Source organism: Aedes albopictus, chromosome 2 (assembly GCF_035046485.1).
Source record: "Aedes albopictus strain Foshan chromosome 2, AalbF5, whole genome shotgun sequence".
NCBI classification, from domain to species: Eukaryota; Metazoa; Arthropoda; class Insecta; order Diptera; family Culicidae; genus Aedes; species Aedes albopictus.
In genome coordinates this window covers 270,805,421-270,825,424 of record NC_085137.1, presented here as the reverse complement: position 1 = coordinate 270,825,424, position 20,004 = coordinate 270,805,421, and the positions used below count along the sequence as shown (strand labels likewise).

The 20,004-nt window shown below is 41.1% G+C and overlaps 1 protein-coding gene across 4 annotated transcripts in view; it reads right to left on the bottom strand.

The window, feature by feature from the left end:
• LOC109406001 (inactivation-no-after-potential D protein) overlaps positions 1 to 20,004 on the bottom strand; it is a 1,280,913-nt gene that overhangs the window by 453,868 nt on the left and 807,041 nt on the right. For all 4 annotated transcript variants that reach the window (XM_062851786.1, XM_062851784.1, XM_062851787.1 and 1 more), the window contains exon 11: positions 9,653 to 9,846. In XM_062851786.1, the coding sequence (XP_062707770.1) occupies positions 9,653 to 9,846 (194 nt within the window). The remainder of the gene's footprint in view (positions 1 to 9,652; positions 9,847 to 20,004) is intronic.

Here is a 20,004-nt window from a genome sequence, read left to right as displayed (position 1 = left end):
TTGGTCTATATGCCGACGGGTCTCCGGGTGGTTTCCCCGCCTTTGGCAATAGTACCAGGCTCTGCCTCTTCCAAGCTTCTGGGAAAACTCCCTCGTCCAGGCATTTCTGCATAGCAGACCTGAACATCTCGGGAGCCTCTGCAATAGCTACTTTTAAGGCCAGGTTCGGAACTCCGTCCGGACCTTGGGCCTTACCTACGCTAAGGGACTTGGCTATCCCCGCAAGTTCCACATCGGTGACCCTTTCCTCATCGCCAGCCCCAGTCCCCGGCTGTCCTACGAAAGGAGGTCAAGGACTAGGATCATGACGCGGAAAAAGTCCTCCAATGATCCCCTCCAACATCTCTAGAGATTGCTCTGTAGGAGCCATCACACCTCTCGTCTTGGCCATAACGATCCTGTAGGCATCACCCCACGGGTTCGTATTGGCACTCTGACAGAGACCCTCAAAGCAGGCCTTTTTGCTTGCTCTTATCTCGGTCTTGAGCGCGGCTTTTGCAGCGGCAAACACCACCCGCCGTTCGTTTCGCTCTTCCTCTGATCGTGCTCGCTGCATCCGCCGCCTAGCCCTTAGGCAGGCGCGGCGCAGGTCCGCAATCGCGTCGGTCCACCAGTAAGCCGGTGGCCTCCCATTTCTAGGGTGGACTCGCCTAGGCATGGTCGCATCACACGCACGTGAGAGCACCGCTACCAGCTCGTCGCCGTCTAAACCGAGTAAGTTTCGCTCACGGCGGAGCGCTTCCCTAAATACCTCTTCGTCGAAGTATGATGTCTTCCACCTACGAGGGCTTGGTTTTGGCCTAGCCGCCTCTTCTTCTATCCGCTGTCTGCTGTTGTTGTAGTCGATACTGTAGCGAACCGCCAGGTGGTCGCTGTGAGTGTAGCCATCATCTACTCTCCAGTTCGGACTACTTGTTAGGCCAGGACTACAAAAGGTCACGTCAATAATTGACTCCACTCCGTTTCGACTATAGGTACTCTTGGTACCGACGTTAGCCAAGTCGACATCTAAGATGGCCAGTGTTTCTAGCAGGAGCTGGTTCCAGACACCTAAAGCAAACCTCTGGTGGCTCGTGGAATGTCAAAGGACATACGCACTAGCCCACCTTTATCTGCCCTACTTTAACGGACTTTTTAACGTCCGCCACAGGTAGCTGAACCAGAGCTATCTGTGTCCCTGCTGGCCCCTTCCGCAGCCTGACGGCTGTGGCGGCCACCTGAACATCGCGCTGTTGCCACAGTGCCGTGACGAGCTCTTCCGCTTCGGTGATCTCGTCTAGGTCTTTGACCTTCAGAGTCGCCTCATGCGTAAGAGCCCTCACCTCCACTCCATCACCAAGGACCTCTTCTGCCAGCCTCTAGTAGGCGGCGCCCTTGTGATCCTTCTCGCGCTTAAGCTCCAGGATCATTTCGCCCGTACGAGTACGTCTGACCCCGCTGGTTCGTGAAACGGCTTCCCCATTCCACGGCCCAGGCATTAAAGCCACCCGCTATCACCACCGGCCTTCGCCCTGTTAGCACGGTCGTTAAGCGGTCCAGCATTTGCGTGAACCGCTCGATCGGCCACCGCGGAGGCGTATAACAGCTACAGAAGAAGACCCCGTTTACTTTGGCGACCACGAAGCCCTCATAGGTAGTAGACACCAACTCCTGCACGGGGTATTTACCCGTCGTCCATATCGCCGCCATTTTCCTGGTCCCATCCAAGGCCCAGTTGCCGTTGCCGGCGGGTACTCGGTATGGGTCCGAAATGATGGCGATATCCGTCTCCCACTCAGAAACCGCCTAACAAAGCAGTTGCTGAGCCGCATCACAGTGGTTCAGGTTCAGCTGCGTTACCTGCACTGTGATTTGTTGTTCACTGCGGCTTTCTTAAAGGCCGGGCACCCTGGACCACCGAGTATTTCGACTGTTCGGTCTTGATGACGATAGCGTCACCTTTTTCGCGCCCGGCACCTGCCTTCCTACGCCTTGGCTTGGCGACCTGCACTTCTGCCTGCGGATTTACCTTCTTCTTCCTCTTCCGCTCTACCTTTGTCCAAGGAGGGTCCTCTCCTTGGATCGCCCTGCTCTGTGGCTGCTGAGGGCCCACCATTGGTCGCATCCCCTTGTTCCCATCATTCCGGGACGGGCCGGCCTTTTCAGGCCCACCCTTCCCAGCTTTCCGGGAACCCTGGCTGGGGTCCGACTTTCCGGCATAACCACCGGCTTTCGGGGTTATTATGCGCCTGGCCTTGCGGGCACCGCCAGACAGCTCCTCACCTGACGGCTGCCTCGCCCGCTTCTGCGAATGCTTGTCACGTTTGTCACGAGCATTCGCTTCCACACTCTTCGGACTACCCGCGAAGGAGAAGGCCTCCGTTTGCGTAAGCTTAGACGCTTTCTCCTTTGCGGGTTCCGCCGCTGCCGCAGCCAGCAACGCGACCGCGTGCTCCTGCTTGGCCTCATCGACTGACGCTCTAAGCCGAAGCAAGGCCGTTTTCAGGTCCTTGCTTATATTCGACTTAGTTGTCGCGAAGTCAATTATTTTGCCAAGCTGCTGCTCAGCTATCTCCAATGCGGGCCGTCCTTTTCCTGCTACGTGGCTGATGGCCCTCAGCAACCATGCTCCGTCCATAACCTCCGCCGGCTGGCTTGCCGTAGAGTGGACAGGAGCTCCCACGCTTGAGCTGCGTAAGCAGCTTCCAGCACCTGACTCCTCGCTTCTTCTTGTTGGAGACCGCATCAACCCGCTTCTTGCGAAGGGGTTGATCGCACCACTACTACCTGTTACACTTGTTTTTGAAATTTGTTTACTCATATTTGATTCCCACGAGTCGCACGAGAAAGAATGTCCACCACGCCAGAGCTCTGCATTAACGCGGTAAGGGACAGCTTACTGTGGGGGGTGCCCAGGTGCCCCACAGGCTCCGTTAAAGATCGAGCATCTTTTTCACCCCCTCGATCACTCATTCCTCGGCACGGGTCGCTTGACACCTTGAATTGGGGTTAGTAGTCCTATTCTTAGCCGGCAACTACGCGGCTGACTCGCAAGCGGGGGGGTGCGTCAGGCCCCAGGACATCCGTCCCTGCTGCCCAAAGAAAGGATGTGTATGGGGGCGGACGAGTGGGACTCCGTTACTTCCACGGTTTCTCGAATCGTACTTGAACTACAGAGTAAATGGCGAGCCGAACAACAGCTAGTTGAGTTGGCCCCCCTTCCCCATCCAGGAGCTTGAGTTCAACGGGTAGTCTAAGTACTAGCCAGGACCCGAGCCTCCAGGGGAGAGTGAACAACTTAAGGCAGTAGCTGGTGGAACGCTTACTATTAGAGTGTACTCATGTACGGTCCCCCCTCCCTTCTCGAAGTCATCCCTAACGGGCGTACCGCGAAGGTAAGGAAGAGAGAGAATGAGTTTTAGTGGGTCGATCCCCACATCACCTCTTGGGTATCTGTTACAGATTTTCTCATTCTATATAAAAATAAAGAATAGTATGCTGTGACACCTCGTTTAATTTTCTCGGCCTTATAATGGGTTACAGGGTACCTGAAAAATGTTGATCTGATGAAATACGATTGGTTAAAAAAGACTACACCGTGTTCAACCAGAAGTTGCACAGACTGATCGATTACAACTATAAGACAACGGACAACACACGAAACACCCAGTGGTCCAGTGGAGAACTTTTTGTTTGACGAAAAGTTTTCACCGACTGGAGCGAAAATCGAACCCGCATTCCGAGGCTAATAAAACGGCCAGACGACAGACGTCCTAAACCGCACGACCACGAAGCCCACTAATCTAATGTGTGTAGTTTAAGGGGTTATATATGTTGAGGTCGAGCAAAATATCATTTTTTTATTTGTTTATCTTAAAGTATGGGTTCCTAAGAATGGAGTAAAAGCAAGGATATATCGTTTTGCGCCTCGCTCCATTACGGGCGCGTAGTGTACACCGTGTCCAATAAGGGCAGACAATTAAACGTTCCATAATAAATACAAAATTTCCCATAAATAATTCGAAAAGTCCCAGTGAAGAAACAGGGGTGTAAGCAGTAATAAATAACAAAAGTTCCATAAACAAATAGAAAAATGCATAAATAAATCAAAAGTTTCCATAAATAATTGACTTTTGAGCAATTAAAAACGTCAAAAATGCAATGAATAAATCAATTGTTGCAATAAAAAAAGCCAATTTTCCCACCAAATAACTTCGAATTTTCCATAAATAAATCCGATTTTTCCATAATAAATTAGAAAATTCACAAATATCGAAAAAGCAATAAAAAATTCAAAAAATGCAATAAAAAATGACGAAATTACCCATGAAAAACAAATGCAGAAAAGTATGAGACAGTGAAATGCTGAATCGCACTTATATGATTGAATCGACTGAAAAGCTTGCGTAACTATGATTGCAATTTACCAAGCAATTGCTTGCTGTCCGAACTCGCTATCGCTCGTCGGACCTAAAAAAAGGGATAACATCTATGTTTGCATTATACCGGGCAAATTCTTGAATCTGTGGTTTGCCTAGAACCGAATCGATGCAGTTGCGGTGCATCCCCGACTAGAAAAATATATCAAGTTTATAACACGTTGTGTTATGATGTTATGAAATTTTTCTATAACTTATTATGTTATAAACTAGATGCAGGATGATGTTAAAATAACTAAAATTGTAACAAAAAGTACACCGGTCTAATCAAAATTATAACCTATTTGGTTATAACCAGATCAAAATTATAACACAATATGATATAAATTTCAGCTTCAAGAAAACTAGTTTCTATCATATTTTGATACAATTGTGTAAAATGATGTTCTGAATGTCAAAGAATCAAAACTAAATTATTTCACAATGAGTTATTGAGCAACATTTGTAACATAATATGATACAATTGAGTTAAAATATTCTTAAATACCAAAGATGTTAAACATGATTATATCACAATGAGTTATACATATCATGGTTTGTTATAATTATGTTATATTTTTGTTAGAATCTTCTAGTCGGGTCGGATATCGGAAACTTCGGCGGCCTTCTGTCGCCTCAGTTCCTCAATCCTCTATGCGGCTTCGCCGCATGGTCTATGTAATTTTTGGCTCAAAATGCATTTACGTTTATTGCTCGTTTTTTTGACATTTATTGATAATTTATTTTTTTGTTATTGCACTTTTTGAATTATTTATTGCTTTTTAGATATTTTTTTATTGTGAATTTCCCAATTTATTATGGAAAAATCGGATTTATTTATGGAAAATTCGAAGTTTTTTGGTGGGAAAATTGGCTTTTTTTATTGCAACAGTTGAATTATTCATTGCATTTTTGGCGTTTTTAATTGCTCAAAAATCAATTATTTATGGAAACTTTTGATTTATTTATGCACTTTTCTATTTGTTTATGGAACTTTTGTTATTTATTACTGCTTACACCCCTGTTTCTTCACTGGGACTTTTGGAATTATTTATGACGAATGATCACTTTCTTATGAGTCGTTTATATTTTAGCCGTCCAATAAGTTCTCATACAAAATCAAATTCAATTTATTTCGCATCTGTAATAAGAATTTTCAAAGTAAATTTATTTATTGAAAGGTCAACTAACACACACAAAATACAGCATATGTTTTGGAACTAACTGTCCTTTATCCTTCTCTGCTGATCGCTTATGTGTCGTAAGTCCAAATCAGCTGGCACGCACGCCATTTCATTGGTATTTCGTCGTATTTTAACGAGTAGAGATTTTAAGTTAAAACAAATTAGGTTCCCTAACGGGCGTACCGCGAAGGTAAGGAAGAGAGAGAATGAGTTTTAGTGGGTCGATCCCCACATCACCCGAGGAACCACCTCTTGGGTATCTTTTACAGATTTTCTCATTCTATATAAAAATAAAGAATAGTATGCTGTGACACCTCGTTTAATTTTCTCGGCCTTATAATGGGTTACAGGGTACCTGAAAAATGTTGATCTGATGAAATACGATTGGTTAAAAAAGACTACACCGTGTTCAACCAGAAGTTGCACAGACTGATCGATTACAACTATAAGACAACGGACAACACACGAAACACCCAGTCGTCCAGTGGAGAACTTTTTGTTTGACGAAAAGTTTTCACCGACTGGAGCGAAAATCGAACCCGCATTCCGAGGCTAATAAAACGGCCAGACGACAGACGTCCTAAACCGCACGACCACGAAGCCCACTAATCTAATGTGTGTAGTTTAAGGGGTTATATATGTTGAGGTCGAGCAAAATATCATTTTTTTATTTGTTTATCTTAAAGTATGGGTTCCTAAGAATGGAGTAAAAGCAAGGATATATCGTTTTGCGCCTCGCTCCATTACGGGCGCGTAGTGTACACCGTGTCCAATAAGTTCTCATACAAAATCAAATTCAATTTATTTCGCATCTGTAATAAGAATTTTCAAAGTAAATTTATTTATTGAAAGGTCAACTAACACACACAAAATACAGCATATGTTTTGGAACTAACTGTCCTTTATCCTTCTCTGCTGATCGCTTATGTGTCGTAAGTCCAAATCAGCTGGCACGCACGCCATTTCATTGGTATTTCGTCGTATTTTAACGAGTAGAGATTTTAAGTTAAAACAAATTAGGTTCACGTCCTCCCCATTGCTAGTAGCAACTATGACCAGAAGAGAAAAAATATGAGATCCTGTATTCGTAAAGTACGAAGCCGTTTTATTTTGTACAAAATATATCGTGAATTAAACAAAAATGTTTAAAATGCTTTGACATCCATGTGCACAACAGAACACGTGCTCGATGAACAAATTGAGATTTGAAATTATGAAAAGAAATCCACGTACTCCGGTGAGACTCGAACTCACGACTCCCAATTCGCTAGACGGGCGCTTCTATTCCTTCAAGCTACGGAGTCACTCGACTATCTCCGTCGCCAGCAGGCCTAGAAATGAACTCGATTCCACAATCGCACATGGTTATCTTCTTTTCACAATCCAAACCCCCTTCGGATGGGATTAGATGAACATCTAACACATTGTCTGTTGTGCACATTAGAGTGGGTCAACGTTGTATGGAGAATCTTTAAATTTGACCGTATCAACACGGAACAAAGCTTTTTCAATCTATATTAGCGTCCAAAGCAACTGTGCAAAATTTGGGAGCGATTGGTTGCGTCCCCGTATTCCGCTTTGCGATTGAAATTTGTATGGAAGTTAGTATGGGAAAACGTACTTTTTTGCATTTTACTCATAAGTTGAATTCTTTTGTTCAATACCATGTAACTAATGACGTTAAAGTATAGCCTAGGATATGCCGAGAAACTTTGCCGAAGACCGCAAAGTGATCCGACGCTAGTGGAAAAAGTTATTCGCCTGGTAACTTAGGCCTAAAATTGAGATTTTATTATTGATGTTATTCCTTTACATGTTAAATGTTAAGCGCCACCGGGCAATCTGTACGTTATAACTTTTTTCACAAGTGTCGGATCACTTTGCGGTCTTCGGCAAAGTTTTTCGGCATATCTTAGGCTATACTTTACCGTCATTGGTTAGATTGTTTTAGACGAAACATTTTAACTTATGAGAAAAATGCAAAAAAGCACGTTTTCCCATATTAAATTCCATACAAATTTCAATCGCAATGCGGAATACGGGGAAGCAACCAATCGCTCCCAAATTTTGCACAGTTACTTTGGACGCTAAAATGAATCGAAAAAGCTTTGTTCCAAAAAATCGACTTTGTTGACCCAGTCTAGTGCACATGTATGTCAAAGCGAGAGAGGAAGTTATTTTTAATTGTCGAGAGCTTCGGGCACTGCCTCCCAATCACTTATTGGTATGGCAATTAGTGTGCAGTCGGACTCTCGACGGGTCGGTCCTCGGCCGACCGAATACGGTAAGGGTGACCGTAGCACCTTACAAATGTCAATTTCTTGATTTTGCTTTGGCTGACCAAGCCATGTGGGAAATTGTTGTGCACATGGATGTCAAAGCATTTTCAACAGCATTTCCCACATGGCTTGGTCAGCCAAAGCAAAATCAAGAAATTGACAAAAATGTTTATTTTCCTGTTTTAATGAGATTAGTTATGTTAAAGGCGGGAGGTGCATCTTATCTGGTTCATTCACACCATTCTCACTTATAAAACATGCTTGTATTCCTATTGTGGTAAATTTTGTCCAAAATTTACGTTTTATGATATTTATCTTTGATATAAGGGTTATTTTCATGAAAATCAACCCAAGTTGAGCTTACTTGCAAATTTCTTACCATATCATAATTAAAACTGTGTTTTTTTAGCCTTAGTATATCCATTTAGTATATAACTTGGGATACAAATTAAAAATTTATCCTTATGGACTCGATTTCGCTACCGTAGAATGAAAAACTTTTCGAACATTTTTCTTGCGTGCCGGAGAAAACGAATTTCATAAAACGGAAGCGTAATGCTAGGCTTATAAAAACAAATAGAAAATAAAGTTATTCTAATCCGTATGCTTTATTTAATCAGTATTATGTGGCCTTTCGATACATGTATTCATTTTAAAAATATGAATCACATATGTGAAATAAAATGATATTTTCTAAATTTGTATGTTGTATGAGTATTTATTGGACACGGTGTATACTTGAAACTTTAAACGCGATTATCTCGGCAGAATGTTTTCCAAAAACGTCGATGCGGTGACTACGATTGCGGAAACAGTTTTTTTTATCTGTATCAACGAGATTTTTAGCCCTAGGCTAGTTCATCTCGGGACCCACGCTGTACTTCCCTTCCGAAGGAAGAACTCATACTTTGCGAGTTTGTCGGAAGTGGGACTCGATCCCAGATCCTCGGCGTGATAGTCAAGTGTTCTAACCATCACACCAGGTCCGCTCCACTGCGGAAACAGTTCTCAACCGATTTCATCAAATTTTTTTTGAGTGTTCGCTATTCATGTGCTGTGTCCTTGAACGATCAACATTTTGCAGAAAAAAATCATATCGGTCATACATTTTTTGCATGAAAAAAGTGATTTTTTTTTTTTAAAGAAATCGTCCCCGTTTGGAAACTAAAAACTTTTTTTAATATTCCGATCGTTCAAAGACACGACACATGAATAGCGAACACTCAAAAAAAAAAATTGGTTGAAATCGGTTGAGACCTGTTTCCGCAATCGTAGTCACCGCATCAAGGTTATAGAAAACATACTTCAGAGATAATCGCATTTAAAGTTTCAAGTATGCACTACGCTGCCGTAAGGGAGAGGCGCAAAATGCTATATCTTTGCTTTTACTGCTTGGATCTCCATGAGCATTTGACAAAACATTCTTAGGAACCCATATTTTAAGATAAACAAATAAAAAAATCGATTTTTTGCTCGACCTCTACATATATAACCCCTTAATGTCAAAATTTGATTTAAATTCGTTGAAGCAAACCATGGGCATCAACATCTCAAATTTGTCAATTTTGTATGAAAATCTGCGTTTGTCCGATCAACTGTGAGCCGCAGTGTATGTTGTTGTAAAATGATTTATCGGGATTCATAGTTGTGTAGTTATTGTTTTTCTTATTTCTATGAAGTTTGGACGGATGCCAAAGCTTTAAATGCTATTTGAGTTTGTTAACGTCTGTGTAGTTTTTTTTTTCGCACATTTTTATTCTAAACTCACTTAAAGTTTACTTTTTCTACTCACCTCTAGAATCTCATCACCAATTTCAAACGGAGCATTTGCTGCTGCCCCTTTAGGGTTTATTCCAGCGATAAAACATGCCATTTTTGTTCTATCTCGGTGACCAGCCAGTGAAATGCCTAAGGTACTACCACAGTCTCGGTCAAGCGAATGATGAAAAACGTGTCCCAATGCAGTATATCGTTTTTTAATTTTTTCTGAAAAAAATGGGGTTTGATTAGAACTGGAGAATTGAGAAATTAATAATATTGAAATACTTGTAGAGGTTCGACTAGGAAGTAGACTTATTTCTCGGGGATTTCGGCTTTCAGTCAAAGAAAAGCGTTGATTTGCTTATCTCATCGCCAACGTTTCGATCCAGATGTTGGGATCTTCTTCAGGGCCTGTTAATTTAAAGCCGTTAGAGAAGTAGTTTTGGGAACACGGGATATAAGGGTACATACTTTACTGCCAGCACCCTCGAAGGTAGTGGGTGGGTGGTACAAAATGGGAGGTCTACACCAGGAGGATCCACGACACTTGCCAACACTGCCAGAGCTAACAGCTGATCGAACATTACTGAGGGATTTGTACAGTGTGTGGTGTTTGGGTGGTTGTGTCTGTCTGTGTTAGTTGGGATGGGTAGTCGTTGGAGTCGGGTCGATTATAACTATTTGTAGACGACGCACGACTCTCCTCCTCTCTTCGGGTTTTGATAGAGGAGAGTAAATGTGCGTACGCACAGCTTAGATTATCGGTGTCTGTCCGATGGTTGACCGTGTTGGATGTAGTCGCGATCTGGCACATTTCCAACACTTGCAGAGCTTGCTTCTTGTACGATATATCGACGATAGTGGGATTGCTAATGTTGAACCGGTGTTGGTGGGTGATGCAATGGTTGATCAATGCTGATTTTTCCCGTAGTTGTTGTACTGGAAGATCGGTATATTGCTGCCCTTGCGCTAGATGCTGTTCCAGTGTGTTGACATGGGTTTGGTGTCCATACATGCGATTGCGGAGTTAATTCGCCGCAAATACATTGGCATGACGGCGAATAAACTCCGCAATCGCATGTATGGACACCAAACCCATGTCAACACACTGGAACAGCATCTAGCGCAAGGGCAGCAATATACCGATCTTCCAGTACAACAACTACGGGAAAAATCAGCATTGATCAACCATTGCATCACCCACCAACACCGGTTCAACATTAGCAATCCCACTATCGTCGATATAACGTACAAGAAGCAAGCTCTGCAAGTGTTGGAAATGTGCCAGATCGCGACTACATCCAACACGGTCAACCATCGGACAGACACCGATAATCTAAGCTGTGCGTACGCACATTTACTCTCCTCTATCAAAACCCGAAGAGAGGAGGAGAGTCGTGCGTCGTCTACAAATAGTTATAATCGACCCGACTCCAACGACTACCCATCCCAACTAACACAGGCAGACACAACCACCCAAACACCACACACTGTACAAATCCCTCAGTAATGTTCGATCAGCTGTTAGCTCTGGCAGTGTTGGCAAGTGTCGTGGATCCTCCTGGTGTAGACCTCCCATTTTGTACCACCCACCCACTACCTTTGAGGGTGCTGGCAGTAAAGTATGTACCCTTATATCCCGTGTTCCCAAAACTACTTCTCTAACGGCTTTAAATCCACAGTGAGACTTGTGCAGTGCAAATTCAAAAACGAGACAATCAACCGTGAGATGTACACGGGATTAGACAAAATTGATTAATTTCGAGTAAGTGTAATCTTTATGTAGTCTGTTAACCATCCTAATTTAACGAATAAACCGCAGGCCTTGAAGAAGATCCCAACATCTGGATCGAAACGTTAGCGATGAGATAAGAAAATCAACGCTTTTCTTTGACTGAAAGCCGAAATCCCCGAGAAATAAATAATATTGAAAATTATTCAATTAAATTCATCCAATACTTTTATTCCTACTTTCTGACTCTGGACCCTGGAGGTAAAAGCGTGTAGTGGCAAGGCATCGATGCCACCGTTCGGTAAAATGGTAGAACCCCTGTGGTGGTTTCTCAGAGCATAGTTAAGAGTCGCTGCACACGAGCATTAATTCACGCTGTGTCACCGCAGCGTTCCTGTGGAGTATGCGTTGGCATAGAGTTTTGCATAGAAACTAAACCTCAATTTTCTCCCCAAGAGAGAAGAGAACGGCAACGAACGGGAATCAAAACTAACCACCGGAAACTGTCAAAATTCGTGTGGGAGAGAAAAGTACAGGAAGAACGCCCAAGCAACCAAAGTTTGGATTCCACTTGAAGAACGAACTCAGAAGTTCAAGTTTGATTCAATTCCGGTTTCGTTGAACTTAATTCTCCAAAAAGTTACTCATGTATTGTTTATGAACTTGGAAGTACATGTACAAGCTTTTGACTTCTCTTCAAAACGACATTAAAGTAGAAAAGAGGTCCAGAAAAAAAACTTACTTTGAACTTTTGAGCAGAGTTCAATTAAAATTTAACTGAACTCATGTTGAACTTTTGCGTGCCTCTAAAGCTCAAATAAAGTTCAGTTGGACATATTCCAACAACTTGAAAAGTTCCGTTTCGAACTTGTTTCGTACTTGTTTTGAACTTACTACTCAAAGTTCAGATAAATATTAACCGTACCAAAAGTGAACTTCACTTGAACTTCGGTGACTGCGGAGCTCGGGAGATGTTCTCATTCAATTAAATCACTCGGAAATCGAGATCAGCAGCCACAGCTTGTGTTAACCCATTTCCGCCCAGTGATCTATTTATAGATCAGATGCCTCGAACGCCCAGTGATCTATTTATAGATCAGTAACTTTTGCGATAACTGCGGAGAAGTGAAGCATTTTGGAAGACTGGTGTCTTTAGCAAAGTTGTTGAGAAGATCAAGGACTCTTCGATAGTACGCAATTTAGTACGTATTCGCTCCAGAAGGTGGCACTAGTGATCACGAAACATTGTGCTTTGACAGGTGTTTCGTCAACAGCCATTGCCAATACTGTCGCCCTCGTATCTTGAGAATCAGACTACATAGAAAAAAAAAACTATTCAGCAAAGTTGATCAGGACATCAAAAGCTATCCGATAGTGAACTAGTTGGTTCTAGGTTTATCTGCTAGGTGGCGCTAGTGAGTCCTAAAAAATTTAAACCTCTGTATCTCGAGAATCCGACTACATAGAAGAATTTCGTCTTCGGCAAGGTTGATCAGGGCATCAATAGCTATATGATAGTGAACTAGTTGGTTCTAGGTTCATCCGTTAGATGGTGCTAGTGGGCTCTAAAAAAATAAACCTCTTTATCTCGAGAATCTGACTACATAGAAGAATTTCGTTTTTGGCAAAGTTGATCAGGTCCTCCTCTCTCTCTCCTCTTCTTGGCGTAACGTCCTCACTGGGACAAAGCCTGCTTCTCAGCTTAGTGTTCTATGAGCACTTCTACAGTTATTAACTGAGAGCTTCCTCTGCCAATGACCATTTTGCATGCGTATATCGTGTGGCAGGCACGAAGATACTCTATGCCCAAGGAAGTCAAGGAAATTTCCTTTACGAAAAGATCCTGGACCGACCGGGAATCAAACCCGTCACCCCCAGCATGGTCATGCTGAATACCCGTGCGTTTACCGCCTCGGCTATATGGGCCCTCCTAAGTTGATCAGGTCATCAACAGCTGTTCGATAGTGAACTAGTTGATTGTAGGTTTGTCCGCTAGGTGGCGTTAGTGAGTCCTAAAAAATTAAACCTCTGTATCTTGAGAATCCGATTACATAGAAGAATTTCGTCTTCGGCAAGGTTGATCAGAACATCAATAGCTATCCGATAGGTGGCGCTAGTGAGTGCTTAAAAATTTAAACCTCTATATCTCGAGTATCCGACTACATAGAGGAATTTTGTCTTCGGCAAGATTGATCAGGACATTAATAGCTATCCGATAGTGAACTAGTTGGTTCCAGATTTATCTGTTAGGTGGCGCTAGTGAGTCCTAAAAAATTTAAACCTCTGTATCTCGAGAATCCGATTACATAGAAGAATTTCGTCTACGGCAAAGTTGATCAGGACATCAACAGCTATTCGATAGTGAACTAGTTGATTGCAGGTTTGTCCGCTAGATGGCGCAGGTGGGCTCAAAAAATTCTGAATTTTTGTATCTTGAGAATCAGACTACATAGAAGAATTTTAAAATCTCGTCTTCGACAAGGTCGATCAGGACATCATGAGCAAGTTGGTTCTAGATTTATCCATTAGGTGGCGCTAGTGAGTTCTAAAAAATTTAAACCTCTGTATCTCGAGAATCCGATTACATAGAAGAATTTCGTCTTCGGCAAGGTTGATCAGGACATCAATAGCTATCCGATAGCGAACTAGTTCGTTCTAGGTTTATACGTGAGGTGGCGCTAGTGAGTCTTTAAAAATTTAAATCTCTTTATCTCGAGAATCCGACTACGTAGAAGAATTTTGTCGTCGGCAAGGTTCATCAGGACATCAACAGCTATCCGATAGTGAACTAGTTGGTTCTGGGCTTAACCGTTAGGTGGCGCTAGTGAGTCCAAAAAAATTAAACCTCTGTATCTCGAGAATCCGACTACATAGAAGAATTCTGTCTTCGTCAATCTCGATCAGAACATCAACAGCTATCCTATAGTGAACTAGTTGATTGTAGGTTTGTCCGTTAGGTGGCGCAAGTGGGCTCTAAAAATTCTGAACTTCTGTATCTCGAGAATCAGACTACATAGAAGAATTTCAAAATTTCGTCTTCAACAAGGTCGATCAGGACATCATGAGTAGAGGTTCCATTTCCCGACCAATTTGCTTGTCTCGGGATTCGGGATAAAATTTGTTGTTTGTCCCGGGAAATCCCGGGATCTCGGGAAATTTTTGAATGTGCCTCAAATGCAATTTTGTAGGAAGGAATATGTTCTATTCATCGATAAAAAAAATAGTAACTGTTCTTATTAATTTGAATTCGTTCTCCGAAGATACGACTTCAAGAAGTAAATATTAATAATGATTTCATCGGACAGCAAGGTTTGCTTTTCAGAACAGATATATCCAGAGTTCGAAAATATGCGCTCGCTATTAGTTGACGTCGGTTCAATTGTCGTTTTTTTTTCCTCCCCTGTTGAGGAAATTAAGCCACTGCGTCCAATAAGTTGAACTTTTGTGGCATGTCCTGTTTTGATATTGTCGGTTTAATTTACCATGTAGATCAAAAACTTTTGAAAAATCAATAATTGCGAATTCATTCTTGGACGGGTTGACATACTCCTTTATAGCCGATTCCAGTTATTCACGCATGCTCGATGGTGTCTTGCATACAGGACAATCCTCACGCTATGTCTGAACCAGCAGATTATAAAAATTGCATGTACATCGGGTTTCTTTCTATAAAACATCAGTATTCAAGCTATATTTTCATTTGCAGAAGGTTTCAAAATATTCTATCGGGGAAATTTTGATTTTTCCATCTTTTTGACCGTTTTTCATACAAATTTGCTTGAAATCCTCATTTTCGGCCAATTTCTCTCCCATACAAAATGTATGGAGTAATTTTCACCGATAGAATATTTTAAAACCTTCTGCAAATGAAAATAAAGCTTGAATACTGATGTTTTATGGAAAGAAACCCGATGTATGTACATTCAATTTTACAAATCTGCTGGTTCAGACATAGCGTGTCCTGCATTCATCTCGGCAGAATCATTATCGGTCTGTCTTTGACAGTCTTGCAACAATCGTAGGGTAAGTGTACCAATTATGGCTATAGTACCAATTATTCGCCATAGTTCATTTTCAGCATTTAACGATGTAAATCAACAAGTAAAATTTTGTGAACAACAGATCACGTTCACAAAAGACAGTCGCACTCATTAAAACTCCACATTTTCCTCAAATCATGGTAGAAATAAATCACTTTCCTTTAAATTTTCCTCTTCCTTGCACCCTTTTTCGCCATAGTGTACCAGTTATGGCTAACCCCATAAGGAATGCATGCAAATAGTGCGAAAAGGAACCCAAGCTAAAAAATGTAACCATTACTGGTACCGTCGTGCGGGGCTTCTTTATACACTTTTTAATGGTTTTTCAACTTTATGACATTTTAACTCCCAGAGTAGTGAATGTATTTCCACAATTTTTACACATAATAATTGTGAGTATGTATGTAGGATGCATGCACAATTTGAACTAAATCAATCCATAAACAAAAAAGTTGTCCATACATCAATCGGAGACATATCATATAGAACCAGAGGGGGGCTACTTTGGACATTCATAATTAAAACAAAACTGCAGTTAAAATTCCGGGTTTACTTAGAATACTACTTTGTACCAATACTGTTGTATACTATATCAAACATTATTTCAATAAATATATGCGTTTTTAGGTGGTTCTGTGTTACCTTTATTTTTATGAGCAGCGTGATATTTTAATATAGACTAAAAGGCTGTCTGGGGGCCATCATTCCATTATTTAGGTGAAACGGTCATTTATATTGTGTATCCATACAAATATTCGATTGTATATGCTACGTCGATACTTCTTGCACGAATTGAGCAACCCTTTGAAATTTATGAACTGCAGAAACAATGCTTACAGAGCAAATGTTCTGATACGTTATGTATATTTTTATGATTCATTCGATGTATTTTCGCCTCCTGACAAGCAATAAAGAGTTTGTTTGAAAAACAATTTCAACCAAATGAAGGGGAAAATATTGCGTCATAATAGTCCCAAAGACATCAAACAGATTTGAACGATATTTCAAATTCAAAAAATCCATATTCAAAAGTGTCCAAAGTAGCCCCGTATTTCAAAAGTAGCCCCGCACGACGGTACAGGGTTCCTATCATTGGCACACGCTGTAATCAATACTAAAAGTAGTTTTGGCTCCATTTCTATATTTTTCCTGTAAAATATGGAAACTAAGCTGTCTTTTAACTTATTGATGACACTCGTTGGTCTTCTGGTTATTTTTGTATATATAGCTTTCCTTAGGTAGTGCCATATTTGGTACACGCACCCTACTCCTAGTTCCTTGATGAACTTAATCAGTTGCGTTTTCGATAAGCTTTCGAGTTCTGCTGGCACTTGCGTTGACAATGGAAGACCTTGAAGGAACTTTTCTTTTTGTAGCCGATCGTTGATTTCCTTCGTGATTGCGTGGAGTTACTTTTCTTAAGCTTCGAATACGTGATACTCAAGCTGCCTTCCGCAGACAGTAATGTAGCATCTCGTCTTCCCAATACTTCCTAAGCGACTCTGATTGGCTGAAAAGTTTCCTGAAGGTTTATTGTAACCTCAAAATTACTTTTCAAAATAAGACCTGAAAAGCCTATTTCGGAAAAAGTCTCTTTGATGCAATCAAAACAACGAATGAAATGCTCAAGCATCGTTTCAGTCGAATTCCAACGAGTTTTGACGTTCACACACAGTTGAAGTTAATTATGTAACATTTTTGTATTTTGCTTGAAGGCAATTTTTGAAAAAAAAATCACGAAGAACGTTTTAAAGACTCTCCAAATCCATATCAAAGCAAAAAAATATGTAGGGAATATGTGTCCCGGGAATCCCGAGATTTTCGGGACGGTGAAAAAACTTATCCCGAAATTCGGGAAATCCCGAATTTTTCAAGATCCCGGGATTTTTTGTCCCGGGATATCCCGGGTTGGATGTGCTATACACGCATCGACCCAAAACAATCGTTGTGGTGTTCCATCGTTTAATTTTATCACTTCAAGTGTTCTCGAGCTTTTGGTGCATATGAATGAAGTATGCCAGTTCTTCAGGTTTTTCTTCGCGAAATTTAAAAGTTCATCTGCTTTTAAAGGAAATCCTCGATGGCACAAATGTTCTATGCAAACAATAATCACTATCAACGTGGCCGTGGCCGTGGTGGATTTAACAGCAATAGAAGAAATTTCCCTTCCGGCCATAGATCATTTTCTCGTAATCATGATCAACAAAGATTTCAAAATCCACGAAACAATTTCAGAGGACAACATTCCAGAGGCCAATGGAATAGAGGAAGAGGACGATACGAAACACATTCTACCTATTTCATACAGCCACAGGCAATACAACCCGCTCTCCAACAATTACCGCGTGTAGGTTACCAACAAATTCAGCAACAACCAATTTACCAGCAGCCGCAACCCGCTTATCAACAGCAACAACCGCCGGCACAAAACAACACTTTTTTAGGCACACAGTTTGGTCGACATTCACAGTGAATGCATCGACATCCAATTACGTTATTTTAAAAACAGATTTATCAGAAACCCAGTGTACTTTTATTGTTGACACAGGTTCTGATATATCTATCATTAAAAGTCATAAAGTAAAATCGTCTCAAATTTACTATCCTGAAGAAAAATGCGTCATATCAGGGATAGGAGACGAAGGAATTCACTCTTTAGGAAGTACTTTCGCTAATATATTAGTTGATGGTATACCTATTCAGCAGAAATTCCAAATAGTTTCAAATGATTTCCCTATTCCGACAGACGGAATCATTGGAAAAGATTTCTTGGCAAGATATAAGTGTAAAATTGATTACGAACCATGGATTTTGTCATTTCCTATAGACAATCAGATTATTTCGATACCTATTGAAGATAACTTTCAAAACAATTTATTTTTACCTCCACGATGCGAAGTTACCCGTTACATACCAAATCGCCTTACTGAACAATCTGCTGAGGGAGACGGTCGCTTCCTAAAGGCAAGGCTACGTGATCCTGGTATTATGAGGGTTGTTCGGTTGTTCCTTGCATATATGAAAGATCAACCAGCAACTGTCTGTATTGATGGGATGACAACCACTAGTATTCGCATACTGCTAGAGTCTGAAGGTTTACCTACGGATCCTACGCACCTTCTACGTATCTTCAACGATGTTCATCTGGAGTACGGAGTTGGTCCAGCTGAAGCCGCATCGGACTTATTGTCGTATCGACAATATCTCTCCAGCGAACGCACGCACCGATTGCAACAATTACGGGAGAGTGCTAACAAGTTCTATTCCCCCTCTACTGGACGAAATTTTCCGAAGTAAGGACGCCTTCTTCTTCGGAAGAAAATAGCTTTAATTCCCCAACCAACATTCTTCCGGAAATCTCTTCGCAGTTCAAACAGAATGCATTTGAAATTTTGGTGTACTGTCAAAATTTCAACCGCATGAAAAGCCCAGCAAAAATGAAGGAAATACATAAAAAAATTATTAGCTCATCCTTTTCGATACTTTTGGCAACTGAAACTAGCTGGGATGAAAGCGTGAGAAGCGAAGAAATTTTCGGAAATAGCTTTAATGTATACAGAGATGACCGAGATTTTCTCGAGTCTGGAAAAAAAGTCTGGAGGTGGAGTTCTTGTTGCTATTTCGACAAAATTTAATTCTGAACTTCTACACTCTACAAAAAATAATGCATTTGAACATTTTTGGGTGAAAACATACATTGCAGGTGAAACTCATGTTTTTGCCTCTGTATATTTTCCCCCAGACCGCACTAACAAAAGCAGTTATGAAAATTTCTTTGAAATGGCTGAAAAAATATCAGAACTTCCACCGGAGGTCAAAGTTCACATTTATGGGGACTTTAACCAACGCAACGTCGATTTTATCCATGACTCAGAAAATGACCAAATTCTACTTCCAATCGTTGGTGAAAACGAAACATTGCAATTAATTTTTGACAGATCTGCTGGTTTAGCTTTGAATCAAATTAATCATATAAAAAATCAACAAAATTGCTATCTTGATTTTCTTCTCACGAATATTCAGGAAGATTTCTGTGTTGCTGCTTCATTACAACCTCTATGGAAGAATGAAGCATTTCACACAGCAATCAAATACTCATTGTTTGTTCATGAAAATCATAGACCCAACGATTGTAAGTACGAGGAAGTCTTTGAATATCATAAAGCAAACTACGATAACATTAGACATAAACTTAATAGTATAAATTGGCAACTATTGTTAAAGAATGAAGGATGCGTCGATACTGCAGTTGAATTATTTTACAACATTATTTTTAGAATTATTCTTGAAGAGGTACCTGTCAAGAAAAAAAGACGGAACCGCAACTCAAAATTTCCAGCTTGGTACAATAGACAAATAAAAAATTTAAAAACCGAAAACAGAAAGCACATAAGAATTACAAAAATAACCAAACTAACGAAAATTTGGAAAAATATCTAGACATCTGCGATCAACTCAACTTGGCCATCGACGTTGCATTTGAAGAGTACAACACGAACACTGAAAAAGAGATAAAGTTGTGTCCGAAGAACTTCTTTAATTACGTACAGTCGAAACTTAAATCTAATAATTTTCCATCTTCAATGTATTTGGACCACTGCGTTGGCAATA